This window comes from Venturia canescens, chromosome 5 (assembly GCF_019457755.1).
Source record: "Venturia canescens isolate UGA chromosome 5, ASM1945775v1, whole genome shotgun sequence".
Lineage (NCBI taxonomy): Eukaryota > Metazoa > Arthropoda > Insecta > Hymenoptera > Ichneumonidae > Venturia > Venturia canescens.
The window spans coordinates 545,486-570,592 of record NC_057425.1 but is presented as its reverse complement, the minus strand read 5'-3'; the positions used below and the strand labels follow the sequence as shown (position 1 = coordinate 570,592).

General features: G+C 42.8%; 2 protein-coding genes across 4 annotated transcripts in view; one reads left to right on the top strand and one right to left on the bottom strand.

The window, feature by feature from the left end:
* Window positions 1-18,269, bottom strand: part of LOC122410576 (U1 small nuclear ribonucleoprotein 70 kDa) — a 41,694-nt gene extending 23,425 nt beyond the window's left edge. Inside the window, exon 1 of the mRNA XM_043418805.1 lies at window positions 17,763-18,269. Within this exon, the coding sequence (XP_043274740.1) occupies window positions 17,763-17,788 (26 nt within the window). The 5' untranslated portion in view covers window positions 17,789-18,269. The remainder of the gene's footprint in view (window positions 1-17,762) is intronic.
* A 61-nt stretch (window positions 18,270-18,330) lies between these two features.
* Window positions 18,331-25,107, top strand: part of spz4 (Spaetzle domain-containing protein 4) — a 13,312-nt gene continuing 6,535 nt past the window's right edge. The window contains exon 1 of one of the 3 annotated variants that reach the window (XM_043418802.1): window positions 18,331-18,458. Coding sequence is in view for 1 of the 3 variants with exons in the window: in XM_043418798.1 (XP_043274733.1) it covers window positions 19,163-19,213 (51 nt within the window). In the remaining 2 variants the exon portion in view is untranslated. Of the gene's footprint in view, window positions 18,459-19,106; window positions 19,214-25,107 lie in introns of those variants that run through there. The other 2 variants (XM_043418800.1, XM_043418798.1) reach the window with 2 other exon arrangements.

Below are 25,107 nucleotides of genomic sequence, written 5' to 3'. Positions count from 1 at the left end.
TCTCGGAGCTCAAGCCATACAGACGAGAGGCAAGAGCGGCAAAGAAATAAAGGAAAAGGCGGGAGGGGGAGGTAGAGAGAGCGAGTAGTCGAAGATAACGAGTAGTGGAAAACGTTGAGAGTGAATTCGAAGGACAATGCCTGAGGCAATCTTATCGCGAAGTGCATGTATTTTATGAACACCTTGTACAGCATTCGAAGCGACAGATTTTGCGGGACTGTACGATTCCATGTGCGACAATTCTTGTTGAGTGTATAAATAGACGTGCGTGAATATTTTCTGAGACGGTACATGGATTTTAGGTTTATTTTTAATTTTATTGAAACAGGTAAGACAAATCAATTATACGAAACGTCAATTTCAAGAGGTGGAGTGTATAGCAATAGTTTTTCTTGACTAACTATTATAAAAGTCCGAAAGTATTGCACTTTTACAGATCGTCTATAGGTACTATTTTCCTGAGATCGACTGGGCGTGTACTTTGGAAGAAGTACTTAATAAAAGAGAAAATGGATGAGGAAGAAAACTTCTCCAATCAGTATTTTTAATAACCAATCGAGCGTAAAGGTCGTAATATTGAAATTATTGGAAACTCGGGGAGTCGTTGATGATGGCGTTTTCAACGAAATTAGAGACGGCGTTTTAGCACGAGCGAGGTAAAAACATATAAAAACAATCAAATGAAGAAAAACTAGAAGGAGTAAAACGTTGACTACTCACAGAGGAATTATATGAAATAAATAAAATGAAAGTAAAATTCAAAGCAAGGCTGCGGCGCAAAAAAAGATGAGAGGTGAGCCGCATAGGAAGAAAGGGCCGAAAAAGAAAGGAAAAAAGCATTAAAAATCACATATTATGGAACACGCCCAGCGAGAGCAATACGAAGAGCACAGGTAGAAAAAAAAGGCTTATGAAAAAAAAACGAAAAATAGAGAAAACTTATAGGGACGGAGGGAAGAGCGAGTGAAAAAATGAAGGTAATATTGAAAAAGAGAGAAAAAATATCCGAGAGAGTCTGCTGAAGAGAAAAGCAGATCGCGGTTGGTTGCGGTGGTGGTGAAACCACGCGACGCCCTCTCTCGCGGCCCTCAAAACGCCGCATCGACGACGAGATCTCCCGAGAAGTTGGTGAGTGGGCGATAGAGAGCAAATAAAAGAGAGAAAGAGCAAGGCGAAGAGAGGGAAAGAGAGGTAGAAACGAGAGGCAGAAAAGTGAAAGCCTCGACGCATAACGATCTAAACTATATTTCTCGTTTGAGCTCCGTTTAGATGGATATGTAGAGAAGCAGCAGAAGATGGATCGGGAAGATGCGAGAGAAAAAACGAGTGTCTAAGGATGCTTCGCCGGATGAAGATATTCGTGTGCGCTTGTGTGTGTGCGCGTGTGTGTTTCAAGAGAACAAGATATGAAGAGAAAAATAAGAAAATACGAGAGAAGATTGCACCTCTGTAATTTTGGACTATCAAGATATGGTTCTAGTTCTAGTTGTACTCGTTAAAAATTTTATTATCGATCATCGATTACTCCGTACATCGTCCGCATAAATATTATTTCATTATCATTCTTTCAAAAAAATTGGCTCAAGGTGTTTTTTCCAAAGATCCATTGCCACGTTTTGTGACACTCCCCTCTTCGTTTTGCCGGTGAAAGTCGTTCCCTCCGAAGAAGTAGAAGCACCCGCATTCATTTTTTTTCATTCTGATGCTATAAACGTCTCTTGGTGCGATTGTTGTCCGTTCATACATATAGTTATACCACGACGCTTTGAAATGAATGAGAAAGTTTTCTTAATTTTTCTTTCAAACGTTTGTTCAAACGTATAAATGCTACGACCTCGTCACAAGGGAAGCATCATTCTCAGGGGAGCACCACCTCCTTATGAAACGAATATACGAACAAGCTGTACGATTCTGCGATAAGTTATTTTCAAAAAATACGTACACGGTAAAATGTATTCTATAGATTATTGTTCATAATGCGCGGAATAAGATAAACGAGTTGATGGCGTTCCGTTTATGGTTGACGGCACGTTGTAAAATCGATTTCCTCGATTCTAGGTCATAATAAATTTGGCAGTGAAAGAATTTCAGCATATTCCGGTATCAATTCATCGGATGGATAAAATATTTTTCATCTATAAAAGTATCGCCGCGTACACTGCTCGAATCAGCGTTTTATTTTATTCCTGCGCAGAGGCTCGGTTTGAAATTTCATTGGAAACGTCGAGAGAAAAAAGAACATTAGCACCGCCGAATGTTAACGAACTCGTTTCCGTAATTCGATCATTCGTAATTTCCGGTGATCTTGTTCCGCCAAAGCGCGGCTGCTGAATTTACCTCTATACCTCGATATCACACACCGGCCACAACATTATAATATTATAATAATTGAAAGTGGATGCGTTGCAGTCGAGATTATGTAAATATACCTCCCGATGCAGTCTGATGCATCCAGTAAAATCATAATGATCGGTGAACGAGTCTGCTACGAGGTCGGAACGCGAGGGAAACGTTCGGTTTGATAGACGGGGGCGGGGAGGGAGCTGCGCGGAAGAAAATGAACGAATTAGTATACCTCGCTGCTGTTATATGCAAGCGCGTATATATAGTATTACATATGCCGGAGAACTCGATGAATAGGAATTTTTTCTCTCCCTCCCCTCCCCCACGCGAAACTCTCGAATTATACCATTTCCTCATCAATTATATTTCATTATAATTCATTGTAATTATATCTCATGCTCGTGCGGCGAACTTCGATTCGCTTCGTCGTTGTCTCTATATCTGCTCTCTCGCTCTTTTCTCCGAACTTTTTCGTATATACGCGTTTAATCTTGTCCATCGGTTAATTCTGCACGAATCACAGTACTCGCGCGCGTCTATATCTCGTATATCTTAATTTGCCTCTTCTTTTTCCTATACGCCAATAATCTAGTGGCTCTCGCTTAACCGCGCTATATAGTTTCGCATATCCGACCTTTCCGCACTCTCTTCCACACCCCTCGTTCGCCTCTTTTCATCTCTTTTTCGCTTCCTCGTGGATGATGACCGTTTTGCGTCGCGCTCTTCCTACTCTCGCGCATTCCTCATTATACCGCAATCATCCGCTGCTATACACTCTTTGCTGCATAACATATGTTAAGGGTGTCCGAAGAGTGAGTAGGCCCGACTTCTCCACCGTTCACGGAGTCTGTGAAAATTTGCGTCCGCCTGCATCCTTCTTTCTCACTGCCCGCGGACGCACCTACACAGGGATCATGTAATATACAATGTATGCGAATGCAGAGCTCTTCCTTGCACTACTCGTCGAATGCACCAACGAGACTCGACTCATTTTTCGTATACTGCTCTGTCTCCCCCAAGACAGACTCGGTAGTTAATTGAAAATTATGAATTCACGAGCATCAACGCGAATAGTAAGACTCATCGGTTCGAGGCTTCCACCCTCGTTTCAAATCCAAGTGTAAAATGAGCTCGTGGGCTGCTATTTTTATCGGAGATTTCGGTCACGTTTAACGAGGTCGGCCTGTCAGAAAAAGGGATCAAACTCGATGTCTCCAACTGTATTCTTTTTTAATGAGGATAAGTCAGCAAGTTTTCTCATAGAATAAGAATGAAGAAAAGAGTGATGTTTCTCGCGAGCAGCAAAAAGCCCTAAGAACTTTTTTCATCACGGTGGTGGTATTAGACTTTCGTAGAAAGGGCTCTCGATGGTACTATGTTATTTTCGAGCTTCTTCGATCGCCAGAGATACCTCATAAGTGTAGCCATACTTTTAGTGGCGAGAAAAAGTATAGTGAAAAAATGAGAAAAAATCTCGAGAGAGTATAGATCACGTGCGAGGTAGATTGAGGGTGCCCGGTGCGCGGCAATCGCGAGGGAATCGGATACGAAGAGGGGAAGAAAAAAAGAATGAAAAAGCTTTACAGCTTTTCAACTGCGCCGTGCGCGGTGCATCGATGTAGGAGGTTTTTCACTCTGAACCAATCGACGCCCACTCGAACCAATTCTGAAACTTCAATAACGTGGAAATGAAGCGACGTTGAAATTTTTCTCAAACTGCACGTTCGTACAAACTCTTATTTGCAACGATTCATGATTATTTATCGAGGTTCACCGCTAGCCTCAACCCGGTTCCCGGATGAATATCGCTCATCGGTTTTCGAGACATCGATGATCGTGCCCGTCGGGTCATGAGCCGGGAAGTAAAAAAACGCGACCCACATCCAAGGATCGCGGTTTATCTGAAAACGATTCTAAGCATTTTTTGTGTAAAATGTTCTGGGGCACGAAAATGAGAAAATTCAGCCAAGGAATGGGGTAAAAAATGGATAAATCTTTGGCGATTTTTCATTCGAAATGGAAAGCCTCGTGTGTGTAGGACGCATGCCGTGTATATCGGGCTCGGGGGAGGGTAATGTTCGAGGGGAAAAGGGTGTTCAAGTGTGTATGCGAATCGTGCACGTATACACAGGTGAAACGCGACGAGGGAGAAAACTCGAATGCGGACTCCCGATCGAGGAAGGAAGAAAGAAGAGAGGGAGCAAGTGAAAAAGGAATAATAAAGAAAAAAAAGGAAATGCACGTATAGCAGCAGCGGCGGTCGACTTGCGATACATCGGTATAGCTGTACAGACGCGCGGGTGTGTCCAGCGACCCGTGAGGTCAGCGTTGTTACCTTCATTATCGGAACGGAATATATATAGAAGGGGAGCGAGAATCTTCTCGGAGACTCGTTTCTACTTTTCCCTCTTCCTCTATTTTCTCGCACTTGGACGGATGCCGTCCAAGTTTACACATAAATACAATATATAGAATAAAAGTATTGTCCGAGCTGCTTCCCATTTTGGCGGTATACGAATGAAACGTAAAAATCTAACGATGCACCGTTGTTGTTCAAGAAGCATTGATTCCGCATCAGCCAATCCGATGCCCCGGTAAGGGGATCGCCACGAGGTGGGAGAAGCGCCGTCGACCATTCGCGGGCGCGCTGAAACACCGCGTGTCACGCCCACTCGCCTTATCGCCTCGTCGGATTGGCTGACTTTATATAATTAGTTATTATAATATTATTTCCGCGCATGGTGCGTCGTAGAGAAAAACCGCACAAAATTTATTGACTTTTCTGACGCGAGTTAAACATAAAACCCAAATTTTTGGATAAAGCGTGTACCGCTTAAAGTGCGTTTATAACTTGCGAATGAGCGACGAGTTTCTTTCCATAGAGAGCGTACGAGAAGAGTTAGCAACTATTATATAGACTCGTTGGCTGTTTCGTTCCCTTTGGATTTGGCAGACTCTCCGCGCGCTGTTACCGCGGTTGATTCTTTGGCGGTATAGCGTGACTCGAGAAGCGGAGGTCGAAAAGCGGAAAGAACGAGGCAGAGCGGGGAGGTGCGAGAAGAGGGTACCGCGCGGTGAACTGCTCGGTGGAGGTAGCGTCCCGGTGCGCCGTGAACTTCAGTGGCTATATCGATTACGCGAGTATAGAGCAACCAACAGACGGGAGCTGAGGCACCGGCCATGCGGTCTCGTCCTACGGCTTCGAAGCGCCTCGTCGGAAAGCTCCTCCGCGGGGGTGGAAATTTCCGGTGCTATTGATGGTATACATCGATGTATCGTCCTTGTCATCAAAGTTTTACAACGCCGAGCATATGATGACCCGTACGTCAAATTTAATCGAACGATTATTTTCCGTGCCCGCGTTAATCATTTTTATGAGTTCCGAAGATCAAAAGCGACCTTGGGCGAATCAAAATTATATTCGCGCAAATTTTAAACATGAAAAATGAGGAAAATAGAGGTTCTCAGAGGTAGACAATAAGGAAAATGTTGTGAATCCGATCGCGAGGGGTCAGGGTCAAGTAGTATTGTATCGCTCCACCAAGAATATACACACTCTGCGTTTCTATAGATATATATGTATATTAATGGATGTGGAGGAAAAAAGTGAGACGGAGGATGAAGCGAGTTACCGCGAGAGACGAAAAACTCTCTCGGCAACCCCTGGCGCCCCACGGTCTGCCGCCCTTGACTCCGCAGCGTCCCAGTTGACGACGTCGACAACGAAAATGCTGAACGAGTTCTGTTATTATAACATCACGCACAGACCATCGTCCTACGTAATCGAACATTTTCAAGAGGAAAATATTTTCTAATGCACTCGCTCGCGGTTTATCAAATTCTTTCATTATTATCGAATCATTTTTCGATTGCGATTGATAAAATCGATACAATTCATTTTTCCAGCACAATGCACTGAAAAAAAAAAACATTTCCGTCCTCTACTATCATTATTGAGTAAGGAAATATAATAACAATGAATAGAAACCGTTCTTTTTATCTTTCGTCAACGAGAATCAAAAAGCGGAACGGTTGGATTACAATTTCCATGTGTATTATCGTTCCATTATTATACGAGCTTCCTGTATTTCTTGATGGAATAATGGAATGACTACATAAAAATTTCACTGGCCATTGAATATCGGAAAGATTCTTTTCGTTTTATTCGTGCTGTGATTGCTCGTTGATCGGTCCAAGACGGATGGACGAATATTTTTTCAATAAATACGAGAGAGAATTTTACTTTCTTATAGTTTGAAAAAGAAAAAAAAGTATGGGGCATAGATAATAATTGCTAGATTCACCGAGCGATTTTGCAATACATTTCGTATATGCAATGATTAAGTTGTGGCATACAATTATCGAAGACGAATCGTTTCGTTGTATAAATTGCCATGCGACATTATAATATATCACGAACCGTTGCGGCAATGCGGCGGGTGGAAAAAAACGTTTGGAATAGCAATGCGTCGGTGCAGTTTCATTTATGACTAAAAAAATCAATGTTTTTCCATTATTTGTTGAAAGTTTATTGACCCATTGTGATCAAGTTGGAGGACAAGAGATTTAATGCGATAGAGAATATCGAGAATAAGAAGCTCTATATAAAGCCTCGGTGCGCATCGAAATTGGAGAGACTGCACAAAATATTTATGTGTATAGATAGATGATACGTGTGTGTACCTATATAGAAACAAGCATACGAGGGAAAGATCGAATCACACGTCGTTTCTCGCATAATTAATCGTGTCTCCGCGGCCGTCGTCGTGTGCGCCTCTCGCTCCTTCTATTTTTCCCCTTATATCCCTTTTATCTTTTTCTTCGCGAACACACATATCCCTTGCTCGATTCCCCACTGACTTTTCGCGTCTTTTTTTATCTCCCTCGATGCTCGTCGCTCCAACACCGGCTCCGTACGGCCGCGAGTGCGACTCTCATCGGGACTCTCGTTACTCCCATTTATCTTATTACCTGCTCTTTCTCTTTCTCTTACCGCTCGTGTACACGCATATATATACGAGGGTATACAAAGGGTGTCGGAAAAATCGTGATTAACCATTCGAGGAAGCAGAAAACATGGAGAGTCGTGAAGAGACGTTAAGTTTTACTCGCAAAGCAAAACAAGTTTTAATTGGGTGCGTTGTAAATGAGGGCGATGCGCGGTCGCATGTTCTTTCAAATGGATTTCATCGATGCAGCACACGGGCACGAACCAACGATCGGATTATTCTCATCGATGATGCGTTATAAAGAAAATAAATGCCTTAAATTCGGTGGGAATCGTAAGATTTCGAATATGCGGCTATAAAGCGAATTGGTCGAGTGCTCGCCGGTATAGAGATAGCGAGGAGCAATTCCTCCGTTGCACTCTCGCTTGACTGCTTGACTCGCTGTGCTGCGACATTAGTCCACCACCTCCGGTAACACGTTCTCTTCGGCGTCCTCGACGTCTATATAACTCGTCTCGTACCTCGTACGTATATATATGAAATCGGCGAGGACTCGCCGCGGCATTTGCGACCACCACGCGGAAAAGGTGAACGCGTTTGCGGCTGCTATCGCTCTCGGGCTTATTCTATCTCTATCGTCGCTCCATGTTATTCACTATGAATGTTCTTCCCAACGTACGTGTGTATACGATCCTCGCTTCGAGTTTAAATTCCGAATGGCAATACGGTTATTCGGGAATGGGAATTCGCGTTCTCGCTTCACACTCGTTCCAGTCAATATTTTTTCTTCAATAAGTTATCAGAATACATCAAATCATTCGAGAGTTTATTTAGCATCCATTTCTCATTACGTATATTTTATTTTAGGGCTATAAGAAGAAGAAGAAGAAGAAGAAGGAAACTGGGACAGGATGTTGGAATATCCATTCTTCGGAGCAGTCAACCGGTTTTTTTTACAGTGACCTGACCTACGAGGACTGGCAAAGCGTGCAAACACCGTTCTCCTTCGTTCTCTCTCCCTCTCGGACACTTTTTTCGCGCGGTCAAATCGATCACGCTCGTGGTCCCGTGGATTGCGAGCTCTTTGTACGGAATGACGAACCATTATAGCCAAGAACAAAGAGACGGAGAGCTAGAGAGAGAGAGAAAAATGAAAATTGCCGACAGACTAAAAATAATTCCAAGACTCCAAATGAGCGCCCATTTATTTGTGACTATGTGGGTAGATGAATATTTGGACAAATCGACATACACACGCGGATGAGGAGCTACATTAATTCCGAGTTGGAACGATGCACAGAAGCATGAAGAGAAACTGCACAAGCGTGTGTAAAAAAACAAACAGAATGGTTTGAAAATAGAAAATGGTGAACGCGCGCGGTTTTCCACAATGAGCCAGCTCGCGCGATATTTTTACTGCTGCTATGCGCAGTGGTCCAGAATACAGGTGAAACCGTTTTTTTCTCGCACTTTTTTCTCGATATACTTCGAAGCAATGGACTGCATTCGCGATTATAAGAGCCCTGCTGCGAGAGATAAATCACAAAATAGTAGCACGATCGATTATTTCGTTGATACGAAAATAAATATTTCGCTGCTTTTGAGAAAGAAATGAGTATAGCGGTAAGTAGAACGCGGAGGAATATATATTGATGAAGAAAAAAAAAAGAGAATTGATCGAGTATATGAAAAGCAACGCTATGCGGAGAGTGAATCTCATCTATATATTTATAATTGTACCGGTACGATAGAGAAAGTGTTTTGCCATAGCTCTTTATAAATCTGAATGAATAATATATGTATAAATATATTTGTACAGCGACGAGAGACACATTATAATCGTGGGATTTCTTCGGTCTTACAAAGCCAAACGTTCGTATAGTATACGTCGGGGATATTTACGTGTGGAAACGTCAAGAGACAGATACAGATTGTATTGCTCCGATGCATGTGGTAATATAAGGAGAGAAAAGGACGAAGAGAGGCCCCGGCTAGCTCGGTGTGTAGGGGCGCGTTCTCTTTGTTCGTGCGCGAGCGGAGGCGCGAATGGAAAAGAATAATGGGGAGAGCACGCGAGGCGAGAAACCGCAGATACATCTCTTTTATGCGCGAGAAAGAAAGATAAAAGGAGAAGCTCGCAAAGGTCGGTACAGCGATACCAGCCGTGGAGCAAGATCCCTTGACTCTTTTATGCGCTCTTTTTTTCACTCGCGTTCATCCCGCCCGAGAAAACGTCTCGCGTCAGAGTCGGAACGTACTCGAGACACGAGCATTTTGCGTTTTCGATAATTCCAGTCGAAGCAAAACCGACGGCGCATGCTGGGCGAATATATACCCAATGCGGATTCATCAACGACGACGAGATCAAACGTCAATGCGAAATGAATTTTTTAACCAACTTTTCAAGCCCGTTCTTCCACTCTATATTTTGAGAATGAAACACTCCTCTCCCCACGGTCCAGCGCTCACTCGACTCCCGCAGTTTCCCCCGCACCGTCGCGCCCGCGGCTCTACAGCTTTCTCATTGTTGGATAAAAACATGCAGAGAGAATGAAATCGTGCAAAAATTATTACAAGAAAATAGAGCTGCGGAGGAAAAAATGGAGAAAAATAAATCTCCGCGAGAAGTAACGAGAAATAACGCGGGAAAAAACGATTCAGGGCCGGCCGAGAGAAGGTAGAGCCGAAAAACCGGAGGAGATATTTGACGCGAGGCTCTCTTAATTTCGGGCGATCGTTAAAAAGCCGCGCGCGAGAGTGGCATTTTCATATGCGCGTATCTCGGCTCGCTTTAACGTGGTGCAGTATTCGAACGTTCGAGTACAAAATTTCTTTTCCGACTAGTTTTTCTTTCCGTTTAGCCTACTACAATAATGTTTCCATCGAGCTGTAAATTATAACGCAAATAGATGCGGCTATTGGTGAAAGTTTATCAACGATTTTTCTCTTAATAATGTCCTCGATATGAAACCGAAGAAAAACGCACCTTTCTCTCCGCGAGCATAGAGTAGGTGCGCACATTTTTGTGCAAACTCTTTCTCTCATTAATTAATGCGGAGTTATAAAAAAAAAAATATATATATATATATATGAAATGAAATTTTGCCTCTATAGACTGGAAGAATTTGTCGCTGAATACGAAAAACTCATTATCCATTTTCATACAGAAAGAGTTGAATTCTTGTTGATAAATGCTCCGTTCGATAAAAAATCTGAAATTCTACTTTATAGCTGAATTGAAATGGGGGATCGAATTTCACTGTACATACAATTCGTACTTCAGCATTGCTAAATGAATAATTAAGGAAGCAGCAGCGAGATTGCAATCAAGGATATATAAAGAAAGGAGAACACACATCGTCGAGCGACGAGGGAGCGAGGAGAATAAGAAGAAGCAGAAGAGAGGGCGAAGGTTTCCAAGGAGCCCCGTAAGTTTAATTACCATTAAGCTGAAAATAAAGTGTACGAGGTCGCAGTTAATTTGCCTAATGAATTCTCTCTAAAATTTGTCCTCTTTGTCTCGGCGCGATGGATTATCTTTCGTTTTCACTCGCTCTCCAACGAATATATGATTTTTTACGAAAAAAAAAACAGCGTCCACCGTTTCTTCTTCCATTTATGTCTATTTATACGTTCAAAACTCGTGTGTATAACTATAGTTTAGAGACTGCTCTGCGATCAATCTCTGAATGGACGTACCACAGATTATTCATACATTTTTCAACCGGACGGAATTCGCGTTGATCGGACACACATCCGACACCTAACTTTCGGCAATTTTGTTGGATTCTCCGCCGTATGAGAATAGCCCCTGCTCGTTCGTTCCTCGATCGCCTTTCAATTTTTATATATACCGTCCCCCACATTTTTCGGTTTCTCTATCTAAATTATTTGAAAATGAGGTTTGTGCAGTCGTAAACGGTAAAGGTAAAAGTGAAGTTCCAAGTTTTTCTCATCTACACGACTTCATAACAAAGGCGCATATATCATCATCATTATTTTTATGAGCCAATACGACGAATGTTATATTTCCATTATTGGAGAGAATGAATTTCAGTTAGTAAAGCTTCTATCGAATTGGGAATTAATTTACATTTAATTAGAGAAGCGCCCTTTCGTCGTCGCACAAATTAACATACTCGGCATTCGGTGACGTCGAATTCAAAGCCTTTCCGATGATGTTGAAGTTTGCAACGTTCGCGAACGTTCGAGTCCAACGAAATGATCTAAAAAAGCTCTCCAATAACTTCAGCAGTACTTCTCCAATTTTGTTACCTATCGTCGTTTTCGTTTCGTATAATACTTGTTAATTTATATTAGTATTTCATTCCGCGGAGGAATGTGTCAGAGTGAGTAAATATTCGGGATGATTGCGTAAAAATTTCAGACGATATGAACCTATATGTGCGAACATCAATCCGATAGAACGAGCTCGTTGTTCGAATTGGAGGATAGCGGAGGGGGAAATTTCTCGTCAACGCAGTTATACGAACGGATCTGATTTGCAATGAAACCGCGACTATTCAATAGCGACGATTGAATATCGATTTTGAATCAACGCGAGAGCGAGATTTGTGTGATGATCAATCACACGTGTACCGCGAGGAATAATAACTTGAAAGGGATATAATGAAAAAAATTGTGATGACAAACAATGCGCGAGTATCAAAAAAGTGAGAGAAGCCCGCGTGTTACGTGAAGTACAAATGCGACGCAACAATAATATGGCGGTAATGTAAAAATAATAAGAGCTTCGTTACCCGCCGCGCATGACGCTGAAGTCTGCAACGTTAGAGTCCAACGTAATGAGGCAAAAAAACCCTCCAATAATTCCAGTAATTCTCCAATTTCGTTTCCTGCCGAATTTTCAATTCATAGTTTTTCAATAAGCTGCTCCGATACTTTGTGAACTAAAAAAAATTGGCGAATTACAATTATTATGATGCACCGAAGCGATAAAAATGAAAAAGAGCGGGAATAAATAAAGAGAACGATAGAAGGAGTATCGATGAGAGTCAGAGACCTGCGCACAAAGTACAAAAGTAATACTTCGCTGCGATGAACTTTCATTCGTGTCGAAAGATTTTGTTCCTTTTTCCAAAGTCCTCATATATGCATTTAGATGCGATTGCCGGGGAGTAGCATCAAAGCTTTTCGGGGGCGGGGTCGCCCGGCGAGAGAATGGGAGGTAGGAAGAGGAATCGGGAAGGAATGAAAAAACGAGAAAGAGAACGAGGCTATAAAAAATCCGGTCAATGGGATTATCACGAGAGAAACAGGGTATTCAATTAGTTTACAGTGCTGGATCATTGGAAAATCTATCGTTGGCCTGGTTAGTGTCCGATGTACGCAACGCAAAAAATTCACAGCATGGGACGGAAAAAATAAATGACGAAAGGGATTCGAAATTGGAAATAGGAATTCAATTCGTTCAATGTCCACTTTGAAGCGATCGCTCGCTCAAGAGTTTTTCATGGCAACTGCTTTTAAAGAATGGCGCATCATCGCAAAACGGTGTGTAAATAACACGAATTTAACAGAGCGAATCAAAGTATTTGAGAGAAGATTCAACCGGCGGGATTCGCCGTTTGTGAAAATAATTCTGGGAAATTCGATCGTCCATCACAACTGCGCGTGGTAGAAAATGTTTTGACGTACCCTATAGTGCCTCACTCGCGTATCATTTTTTGGACGAGGAAAAATCTAATTTCTATGCGTTTCTCACACTTTTATAAATAGGCGCGCGGGAAGAATAATTGATGCAACGTTTCCGTTATACTGCAACGGTGATTGCCATATCTTGGCAGCGGGGACGAATGCACGATCTTTCGCAAAGAAAATAATTCATTCCTCGCGCTTTTATGTCATCGTGAAACTCCTCGATTCACCAAGTGTCCATAGAGAGTCTGGAAAGTTATCTATTGTGTTCAAAAGATTAAATCCACTTCTCCCGCCGCGCAGCACAGATCGGCCGACCTCATTCATTTTAATATTTCATCATCAACGACGGGTCGGAGAAAAGAATAGGTGGGAGCAGGCCTGCTTCCACTCGTAAAACTGAGATCCACTCAACCTGGAAACTCGAACTCCGTCACTTTCCGGACAGCCAATAGATATGCGCACCGCTTGTTAAAAATATACTCTTCCTACACGCGAATTGTTTAAGCAATTCCGGTATACACGAGTATCTCGTCCCACGGACCAAATGACTTTGTTGGGGAACACGGCGAAGCTGTAATCGAGCCAGAATTGAATTATTCACGAATGTGAAAGAGAAAATACGACTAGATAAATTTCTCTCGATATATTTGTATGCCGCGATATGAAAGTGAGTTTTTGAAATAATATCAATATCGAAATCGATCGATATTATATTCGCGAGGACGTCTGTATAGAGAAAACGTGAGAAAACCGGTGTGACCCAATAATTTTTCCATCAATACGTAGGTATATGAATGCGCATCGCTCAATAAGAATCGCCCTGAAGCAGCAGCCAGCATTCCGAATACTTCCAACCCACTTATCCGCGAAACGTTCTATTTACATTTGGTGGTGCTGCATCGGAAAAGAGGAAAAGAAAAAAAAAACTGTTGCGTGGCAAGCCCTGTTTTAATTAAAGTCCCGGTGGTGGCTAATTGAGCATCGCATGCTGGTCTTTGTTGAGAACTCTCTACAATGGTCTGACGTACACGGAGGAAATTTGCTGGCGCGGGTTACGGTACGCCTCTCACTGCGAGAGCTCTCCGGGATTTGACGCAATTTTCTCTCCCTTTCTGACACATCGGCGTACACGTTAATTCGCACCGCAGCAGGATGTCCAAAACTTTGAGCTCAAATGATTTGTCAGGGATTCATATATATTATAATATTTGGAAATTGCGGAACGCCCAAAGAAAATTGGCTTCAAGAATAACGTTTGCGCCGGCTAGAAATGATATTTTCGAAAGGTAAGAGGAAGCGCGAACGTGAAATTTTAACGCGAGCGAGGGTACGCGCAGAGAGAAGATTTTCGCTAGTGGCTGCAGTTCGCGAAAGGAAGGGTATGCCCGAGAGCAAAGTCGTAAACGAGTCCAAAGACGAGCGTCGAATGGCGTCGAGTAAGCTCTCAAATTAATTAAACTCCAGCAGCCAACTTGTTTCGAGGCTTATACTCCGGACGTGCACCACATAGAACCTCGTCCTCAATACACTTTCATCATCCACTTTTCGTCCAACGAGAAATTCTCAGTCGTGGCCAAATCTATTATTCGCTCCTCGCGCCCCTCGCTCCTTTCCTTCCTCTCTTTTCGGTAGAGTTTCATTCCATCCTCATTATCCATCGTTCGAGGTGAAAAATCACTCTAACAATGACGCGACGTATTTCATTCGTCGGATCATTTACAAAACACTTTTTCAAATGGGAGAAACCATTTTCGTTTTTTATTTCTCTCGTTGCGTATTATGCCCGCGAGGCCCTTTCTTTTCATCATTCGAATCTGGTGTGATACGGCGCGCAAGCCGATTTTATAGTCGTTTTTTTGTGTAATCCTTGCCGCTCTTTCTTGGAGAATCTCGATCCGTTTCGTTTCATTAGAACGTATTGAGCATCTGTCTGTATAAATGTGCTCGCAACGAGATATAAATAAATATATTGGAGCAAAAATCGCGTATAAGGCCAATTTCATTAGAAATGAATATTCAATATTTTAGAAGGAAGAAACGAAGACCAGTTCCGTGCGCGACAGAGCAGAGGACATTAAAACGGAAACGTTTTTTTTTGCCAAGCGGAGAAAGGATCGAAAACAAAAAAGGAAAAAAACAAAATGTCGAAAGAAACGTTCTTGGTTGTTATTTTTATAAAAATTTTCACAACGAAGAGGTGCTGAAACTTTGATATATTCCACAACGACGATGCTAAAGTTTGCAACGTTAGAATTTAACAAAAAAAACGTTTGTTACTCACTAATTGATTATTTCACGTATAGGGAACAGAATTGGAGAATTACTAAAATTGCTGGAAAGGTTTTTCTAGATCATTTCGTTGGACTCCAACGTTGCAAACTTCATTCACAACAATGGGAATAAAAGAGGACGTTGCTAAAGCATCACGTATCACAACGCACCTCACAGAGCTTTTGCTTTCAGTTCTTTTAGCATCCGACACAGTTTTAGATGGCGCTCAAGTTCGCAACGTTGGATTCCAACGAAATGATGTAAAAAAAACTTTCCAATAATTCCAGTAATTCTCCAATTTCGTTCGAAATAAAAAATAGCCGCGAATTACAAATGTTTTTTTTTTCGTTCATTTGGTTGAACTGCAACGTTGGAAATTTCAGCGTCGTAGTTTTGTAGTTTTTCATCGTTTACATCGATGAGTTATTAGAATATTAGCTTCTACAGAGGCCTGTCGAAAGGTTTCGATCAAGTGCAGAAACATTAGTTTTATGCTTACACCGAAGGAGCTAAAGAAGGGTAGAAGAGTAGAATTATGTCGGATGCTGCAACAACTGCGGTCGTGAGATGCCGCACGCGCACGCAGTGGCAGAAGGAGATAGGTCGCGCTCTCAAAGAAATGCAATTCAACCGGACATAAGAGATTGCGAGCGTCGCTCTATTTCTCACTCTCTACATTATAAAAAAATGTGAACGAGCGCAAGCTGGTTAGTAAAACGAGAGTTTGCTCTGGCTAACAACGCAAATCGCTCGCCTCGCGAGTCTGAATTGCGTATGCGTCAACAACTGTGTACACGATTACGATTTATATACGCGGGCTCCGTCTCTTTTTGTTTTTACTATTTTTCCTCGTCTTATTGCTCCTCCTGTATGCCTGGCGGCGTTGACTCGTTTATATATATAATGGGAGGCACGCGAGTTACGCAATACGTTACGAAGATTACGAATTTCGTGTGTATTGTTCGAAATATAACCAGAAGGATCGAATCCGCGCGCTCGTTCTCGTTCAATGAAGGAAACAATAATGTGTCAAATTTTTCGGACGATTTCATAGAAAAATAAACGAAGCGCCGTATATTTTTTGGAGGCCTCGCGCGAGTATCGAATTTCCAGAGTTATGCGGCGCGGAAGAGTCACAGGTGGTGGCCTGGGCCAGCATTGTCGCACACGTACACAAATAGATCAACATTTCCTTTCGCTCTGACCTTGCCACGAGCATGTATAGGCTCGTGTCCAAACAATTATTTACGAGAAATAATACGTCATGGAGTGAGAAAAAACGAGAAACGAAGAAGAATGAAGGAAATTTAAGAGAAAGAAAGTGAAAGCAAGACAGAAAAGAATATAAGAAAGACGAAAATTGTGGGTGTAGCTGCGGACATAAATTCGAGGAATTTATTTCCCCTACCGAGAGCAGGCTGTTCAACCTTGAGCGCAATGCTTCGGATTAAGAAACCATGGAAAATCGGAAGATTTGTCTGATCGACGTGTCATTCCCGGGTACAAAAAAACGGAGGGGGCTTTCTCGCAACTTTTGTTTTATAAATAAGAAATTTTATGCATCGCTATTGAAAAATAATCGTTATTGAGGAGCGAACAAAAGTTCCCAGAGATCAGGTTTCCTTCAACGGTGATGTACATTATCGAACGAAACATTGCGGATCGTGACCAACGAGGGAATTTAGATTTTTAATGCATCACACCGTTGTGTGCGTAATCTCACCTTTTTTTTCTTCTTAAACGCAGTCGATCCGCATCGAAAATTCTTATATATGAAAATAACGTGCCGTTTATCGAAAACAATTCGGAATGTTTGTTTCTTGCGATGATTAAAAATATTCTCATCCAATGAAGAATGCCGAAAATGTGGTTGAGCGAAAAATGACTTTCGAGCTTTTCACACAAAATTTAAAGCTCAAACAATTTTGACATTTCTCTCTTTTGACAAAAGTGATGCACTGAAATTATTTAAAATAGCCTACTATAAGCTCAGGATTCCATCAGCTGCTTTCCGTAAGAAAGCCTGATTTTCAAAACGCCCTCGTTGTCTGTAAATTTGGATAGCACAGTCAACGGAGTTGAAACAACACAATCTCGAGTATATAACCGGCCCGAGGTTGCCGGTTATACTCCCGTGTGTTTTTCTTCTCTTTCTCTATACTATACAGTAAATAATAATATATACACGCGCGCGCACGCACGAATGTATATGTACGCAGGGTATACGAGGATGTCGGGGAACCGCCTGGCCAGTGGGTCAACGTCCATTACGCGTAACTGTGCATACTATTATTGTTAACTGTATCACATCGTATACCGCGAGCGCCCTCTTTACTTTCGTTGCTTTTTTCCCAAAACTCTATATCCGAGCACTACTTTTCGCATTTTCTTCATTTCCGCCTCGATAAAATACGTTCGAAATTGGCTGATGAATTATATTTTGGGAAAATACGAAATGAAACGGTACTTCTTTTTTATTGATTTTCCCGATGAAATATTATTTCGAGAAGGAAAGAATAAATGAAAGAATATTCGTACCTCAATGCTCTCTGGGTGGTCTTCATGTCTGCGAAATCCTAGTCACGGAAGTGGATTCTCACGAGGTCCGATAACACGATTATCGTTATGATCCATAAATCGATAATCCCACGGAACGAAGATTCTTCGAGTAATACGAATGGGAGTTTGAAAAAAAAGAACACCCACACGCGCACATGAGTCGGAGTCGCTTCTTCTTCTTCGCTATATCACAATAATAATTTTATACGTGAACGCGAACATATGTGTGTGGCACATTGAGACTTTCCGGCGAAAGAACAAAACAAGTACGGTCCGTACGAGTGTTCCGAACTGATGATTTTGGCGAATCGTCAAATGTACTCGGTTTTAACGACACAAACACCAGGGGTCTGGGGTGGGGAGGGTCGAAGCACGTGCGTCAGCGCTTCAACGGTCGAATGTTGTACCAAAGCTCTCAGCAATTACAAGCACCGAAAGTCATTTTCGTTTTTGTTGCTCCGACAGTTTTGCGCACGTAAGTGCGGCGATAAGAGCGTTTCGAATCGGTGGTACACCTTGGTGGGGCGCGCGTGACTTTCTCATTGGCTATTTTATTAGTCACCTCAGCGACCTTCTCTCTCTCTCTCTCATTCTCTTTCTTCTCCTCTCGTTCTCAGAGGTTATAATCAATTTTTCCTTCGATATGACGTTACAGAGGGCGGTACCGATACTCAGGTAAGTATTATCTTATTATCTCGCACGTACATTTGTGCGTCATCGAACACATCAAAATAAATAATCGTGTATTAACGTTGCGTACGTAAATGTCGGTTATCTTTCTCTTATCTTCGGGCGGACTGGAGCGATGGGGGAAATAAGATTCAGGTAGTTCTCAACGATCGAACAAAAACGTCGATCCTCTCGGCCGTCAAGTCCTCGCAACCCTTTGTATCCTTCATTTTTGCCAATTTACTGATTTCTCGATTTCGATATATTCAAATCGAGAGCTAGTTTTCCGTTGATCTCGAGCCGAGGACGAGTATAGCGTTTCTTTTCTCAGTAAAAAAGAATGTATGCAGACGAATATACGAGTCGCAGCAGCAGCAGGTGCCTGTTTACACACAGTCCCTTACAAAATGGCCGGGGGGACACGTGCGCGTGTGTGTGTGCGATAATACGAGCCAGGTATCGATTCCGTTGCTTTTCGAGTTCTCTCTCTCTCTCGTTCTCGAATGCGAGCACGTGTGAGAGACCGGCCAGACTACTTTGGGCCACGAGAGAGTCCTCGCAGTGGCGAATGGATGCCTGTGTGATACGAGGAGAGAGAGAGAGAGAGAGAGAGTGAGACGTAAAAATGGCGGGGAGAGAGGAATAAGGGGGACGCGCAAGGAGATGGAGTAAAAGAAGATGAAGTGAATTGTGATGAATAAGGAAAGAAGATGTTAGAGATACCGTTCTTCGACTTTATTCTCCCCTCTCAATTCATATATGTATGTATACCGCTGTCATATAAATATAAATATATATATAAATGCACACACACACACACGCATATAATATATTATATAAGTATGTATATGTTACACATATGGTTATACAGTAGGAAGCAAAAGTTCTGCCGGGTTTTCTGGCTTGTTGAGTGACCAGAAGCTCGTGGTCGATCGCGTCTCGAACAAGTACTGTTACTTGGAAGACTTCGCGGCGTCTTTCGCGCTCCCGCTTCTCTGCTGGCCTCACAAACCAGAATAAACGGCCAACACCACGAGAGGGGCAGACGCGGAAAGAGGCGGGGGAAAGAGCGTGTTGTGTATGCTCCACGAGAAAACCACAGATCTCACTGTTACCCTCTGTGTTGCGACACTTTTGTTAATCATTTATTCAACACAAATACGAAATAAGACATTTTCCGTCTCGTTCACTGTTTCTTTGCGAATAGCGGTTTCCTCTTTTCGCATGTCCCTAGATTTGGCCAACGACGATTCCTTCGAATATTTGTCTTTGTTTTCTATCGTATCGTTTACTTTTGTTTCGACTTCACGTCTGGCTTATACTCCTTAATAATAATATAGGTGATTCAGATTTTTAGGATCTCTTTTGCGTATTCCCAAGGTCTCCGTTATTTCCGTTTTATTTCTCTATACAGCCGCTGTTCGACGACATGGAATTCTTTTCGAATTATTATCCAGTGATTTATGAGTGATTGCTTCGTGTATTAAATTTTTTTTTTTTATTTCTTTACAAGCCCGTAAATCGGCATTTACAGCAGCTATTCGCTAGTCACTATGGAGTCGCAGGCTGCCGCCGCATTATGCAGCGGACATTGATAAATATGGCGGCGAGACGAGGTCGTAACGCCGAGGAAAGTTGTTCCAATCGGGAATCACCCTTTTAACCAAAATTTACGATTAATGCGTGAATAAAAATCTCCGCGAGGTTCTCTCCGTCAATGATATAGATACATTTCGATATATTTTTTCTCTCCCGTGTCACAGAGTTCCGGAATTTGACACCTTGTGTCAAAGCGGGTGGCGCTGCGATCGGTCACCCTCAAAACACTCGCGAAATTTTGTATACACGCGTATATATTTATATTTTATACGGGTATACTATTTGTTATGTACGGAAATACGCATCTCCGCGAAAATGGACCGTGACACTCGATCGAGTACTTGAAATATTTGAAACTCTTTGTGAGCACGTAAATTCGTATTGAATCTCGACGTACACGTGCACTGAATATTTCGTTTTGTTCGACGAAACGAAAAGTAAACAAGCTCGATGATTTAAAAAATGAGCGATCAATGCGAAACGTATCACTCGCACTCTCGTTGAACCGTGATTTTTTCGTCGTTTATGTTTACAGCTGCGCCGAAACAACGGGGTGCGTATACGTTGAAAAATTTTATTTATCGTTCACTCTCCATCGATTCACGCGACTCGATCCTCCGGCATATATTTCCACAAAGTTCGATATATATTTTGACGTACTCACGCACTGGCAATCCAATAAATTTATTTCATTTTCAATGATTCCGTAATTATAACGAATGTGCAGCGATTGTACTCGCGGTACTATGAACGCGCAGACGGAAAACATGCACACGCTGCGGCGAACGCGGCTCGACTGAGTAGTGCCTCGCCGCCTCCGCAACACACCGGTCGCGTTCTCCTCGCCGTACGGCGGGTGCCTTGCTCTCTCGTGTCGAGCCAACCTGGCTGGCGATGCTTTTCCTTCGTTGTCCATTCCCGTAACAGTGACTCTCGGATCCCCTGGATTTTCTATCCTTTTTTTTTCGACCAACAAACAGGTACGCGTTTAACGAAATTTATTCGTATCGGTCCACGTAAAAGCTGTGCAACAAATGACATTTACGCGGGAAAAATGGAACACGCTTTTATATCAAGAGACGCGACAGCGGCTCGTTATTGTAAACGTAACAATGTTATTGAATAAAATCGTGCACGTTGCAGCGCATTTTATTTTATATTACGTATTCGATACAACGTATACGCAAAAACATGTACGTCTCGGAAATGCGAAAACGCTCGTGCACCAAAAATATGTAATAATTTACAAATTTTATAACAATTACATGAAAATAAAAAATTTGAAAAACAAAAATATAAAAAAAGTGACGAAATTGTTGGACATAAAATGGTCAACTGGCGCGAGTGTCCGCGCGCACGCGGTGGCGTATGGCTACAAACATCACTTTTAATATGCCAAGGAAATACGGTCGCGCTTCAATTTAAATGAAAATTAACGCCTAACTATTCGCTTTATTTATATATACCGCTCATTATTCTTGATTATATAAATTATATGGAGCTCCGTATTTGAATTGCAAAGTAGGATTTTACGAGGGAACGTTAACTCGTCTATATTTAGGACGATTCCGTTCTGACTAACGCCGTATACGTACGCACAATCCGCATATAATTATGGTTTTGTATACGTAAATTTATGGAGACCGAGAAATATGGACCTCAAACTTAGAATCGACGTACTTGGCGTCCCTGGATCGCGGAGAAGACCCCGTGCGCTCTTTCTCGAGAAAGAGAGTGAGAGAGGTCGCCGGCTCGCTTTATGCGGCCAGCAGTATGTGCTCGAATGTATCCGCATATACACATACGCGTTGCACTTTTCTGCTTGCTCTCTGGCCGCGGCAAGTAGTACGAGTACGTATGTACCAGACATTGCGGTACGAACCTATATATACTACACGATCGTACCAGTGCATATACACATTCTCATCAACTACGGATCATTCTACATACGCGCGTATATACACAGAGAGTCTCCAACGACAACCGGTTTTCGCTCTACCGATTTTTAACCAAAATAAGCTTTTCCCTCTCTCTCTCTCTCTCTCTCTCTCTCTCTCGGCAAGACGATTGAGATTGGCCTACCGACGTATTGTAAAATGCAACTTAAACTTTTCTCGATTCCACATATATCTATTTATATACGCTCTTGTGGTGCATAGGCTGTCCGAAAAGTGACGCGCGATATACTTTTGTCACGGTGAAAAACATGCGCGCCGTTCCGTGAAAACGAATCATTCAAAATCGGTCAATTTCTGCGAAATTTCGCGCGATCTGTGCTTACTCCCAAAAAAAAAATTTTGCTTCAAGGTTTGAGGTACGAAACGAGACTATTGGCGCGTATGTATGTATATACCTGGAAGAAGGAGCACGTAAATACAGGGCGAAGAAACGAGTCAAGGGACCTTGGCACAAGGATCCGGGAAAATTTGCAATTCGCCATTCTCGAGATCAACGCGATTCCTGTATATATAGTTATGATATGTCCCGCAGCAGCAGACCGAGCTTATTTACGGTGACTGTGGGGCTCCGCGGCACGCGTTGCCATAAATATAACAATGTAATCAATCGCCAACTGTTGAGTTGGTCATGGTCGAATCCGAGCCAGAAGACGGAGAGATTTAAATCATTGCCGCACATGTAGCTTTCATGTTATATATATTCATCGGAATAATCGCGATGCTCATGCGAAGGAATTAATTATTCCGTTTGTTCGCTCAGTATTTGAGTTCGAAGGCGAGCGATTGAAATGTTCTTTTTTATGCAAAAAGTCTTTCCACGAGGGATATTTTATAATCTCACGAAGCCAATGGGAAGTGCGTGTACGAAGGTGCGTACGCGCGCAGGGAGGAAAATACGTAGTCAGGGAAACGAGACGATGAGGTTGTTCGGATCGATGGTTCGTAAAATTTCTGGAAGCCTTCTTCCGTACTTTCCCTAAGACCTGCCGAGTTACTTTGACTCGAACGGATCTTTAATTATAAAAATGAAAAGGCAACGAGGCAAAAGTTCACTCGATTTTCTTTTCAATTTTTAGTCTGTCTTATTCTCGTTTTTTCTACTCCCATGGGTTTTAAAGTTTCTTACGCCATATCGTATTCCGGTGTCGGCGATTCGTTATTACACAGGACGCTTTGTTTCCCCAGCATTTCATTCGTTGCATGTTTATAAAAACTGCTAATTCTCTCCATGAAAAAAGGGTCTTCCGGAGGATAAAAGGGGGTCGTCGATAGTTTAACGATCCATTTGAAGGGGAATGCGCTAACGGATAAGGTTTTCACCTGACGATATCTCGTTTTCTCGTTGAAACAAACACGGGGAAATCTTGTTGAGCCGAAGGGAAAACTCGATCGAGGGAAAACACGATGGGGCTTTGGTCGGAGTTTCCTCGATAATTGTCTACTATCCTCGTAGTCTCGTGCTGGTTCGCGGGAGATTTATCGTAAATCCACCGGTGAACCTCTCTAAGCCGTTCTCCTTATCTCGTGCAGTCAAACTTTAATACTGCGTATATACCGAACCGGAAGGACGTAGATCCGAGGGTTAATGCACGGAAGGGTATATAGGGGTTCGGCGTCGAGTTCCCGATCGATCCTTCCATACGGAGGAAAAAACTTTCGAGAGATCTTAAAATACTCCGCATTACGGAACAGCAGTTTTTTTTTTTAAACCAGCGAGAGACGGGCTCGGGAGAGCGTTTTGTCTTTGACAACGCCCGGTTCGCGATGAATAATAACGGAGATATTCCAGTTTTGCCCTATGATACGATCTTTGTTGTGAGAAAATAACGACGTTTCTCTTCTCACAGTCGCGTTCGATCCAAACTCATCCAACGATAGGGGGGGGGGGATGATTTTCGATCAAATTTCTATCCATCATCGTTGGCAACGATTAAAAAAACGATCGGTGTACTGTTAATTCGAAAAACGTTTGGAACGGAGCAGATATATCGATCGCGGTGTACCGTAGAGCCGGTGGTGTTTTGCTGTATCATATTTTTTTATTCGAAGAGTCGAACAAGCGATAAGAGCGGGCACACGGATGAAATCGATTAAAATGGTTTAATAAAAAACGATCGTGCGGTGGCGACGGGCGATATGAGAGCTCGAGGGGCCATTGCTGGAAGCGTTCGCGTTCCCCATTGTGTCGAATGCGTGCTCGGTTTTATCGATCTTTGATCGGCAGCGTAACGGGGACCCCCTGATCAACGATATTTGTTCTCGAAATTCCAGCACCGAGGACTGCCTGTAGGCAGAGAAGCCAGCGCAGCTGTTGACGGTGAATAATCGTCACGCGCTGAATAACGTAAGGTGACACCAAGCAAGGCAGTCCGCTCGAGCTAGGAACGAACTCGAGGAATGCAATCTCTCCCTCTACCGGGACATTGTTGTCCAATGAGGAACCCCGCCGCTCGCGACTATTTTTCTTCCAACATCGCATTTCCAGTCTAAGAGACCTCCAGTTTCCTTCACTTTTCGTAATCGTACACCCTCGGAATTTTGACACTTGTCAGGCGAAATTTCCGCAAGCAGGTATCGCAATAACGCCGAAGCTGCATCCTGGTTGTCCTTATGCAAGTTTTCTTCACTCCCGATATTCACGACGACGATACTAGCTCGCAAAAATTTCGTAAATCCTCATATCCCACATCGAGCAAACTTAACGAAACAAATATCCCAGAAGCAGACGAGAATAAAGAGACGCGTTGTTTTTCCATGCCCGGGAATTCCCAGCACTAATTAACCATTATTTTTTTGCACATACGCACAGCGTAATTATCCGAGTTGTTTTCGGTGCGAGAACAAAAAATGACGTACAAGGAAGCCCATCGTTCGGTGAGAACGGTAGATTACGATTTGCGCGATGAGCGGGCGCGCGCGCGCGCGCGAAAGACAAAATTCTTGGTGCGCTCCTACGAGCATTTCTCACGGTGTGTATCGGATAATGAGAAATTGTATTCGCCTCCGAACCGCAAATTCGAGCGTACGTACGATTCGCGCGCAGGTGTGGAATACATCTCACGGTGGTTAATTAGGCGCCCTCGTTACACGCGCCAAAA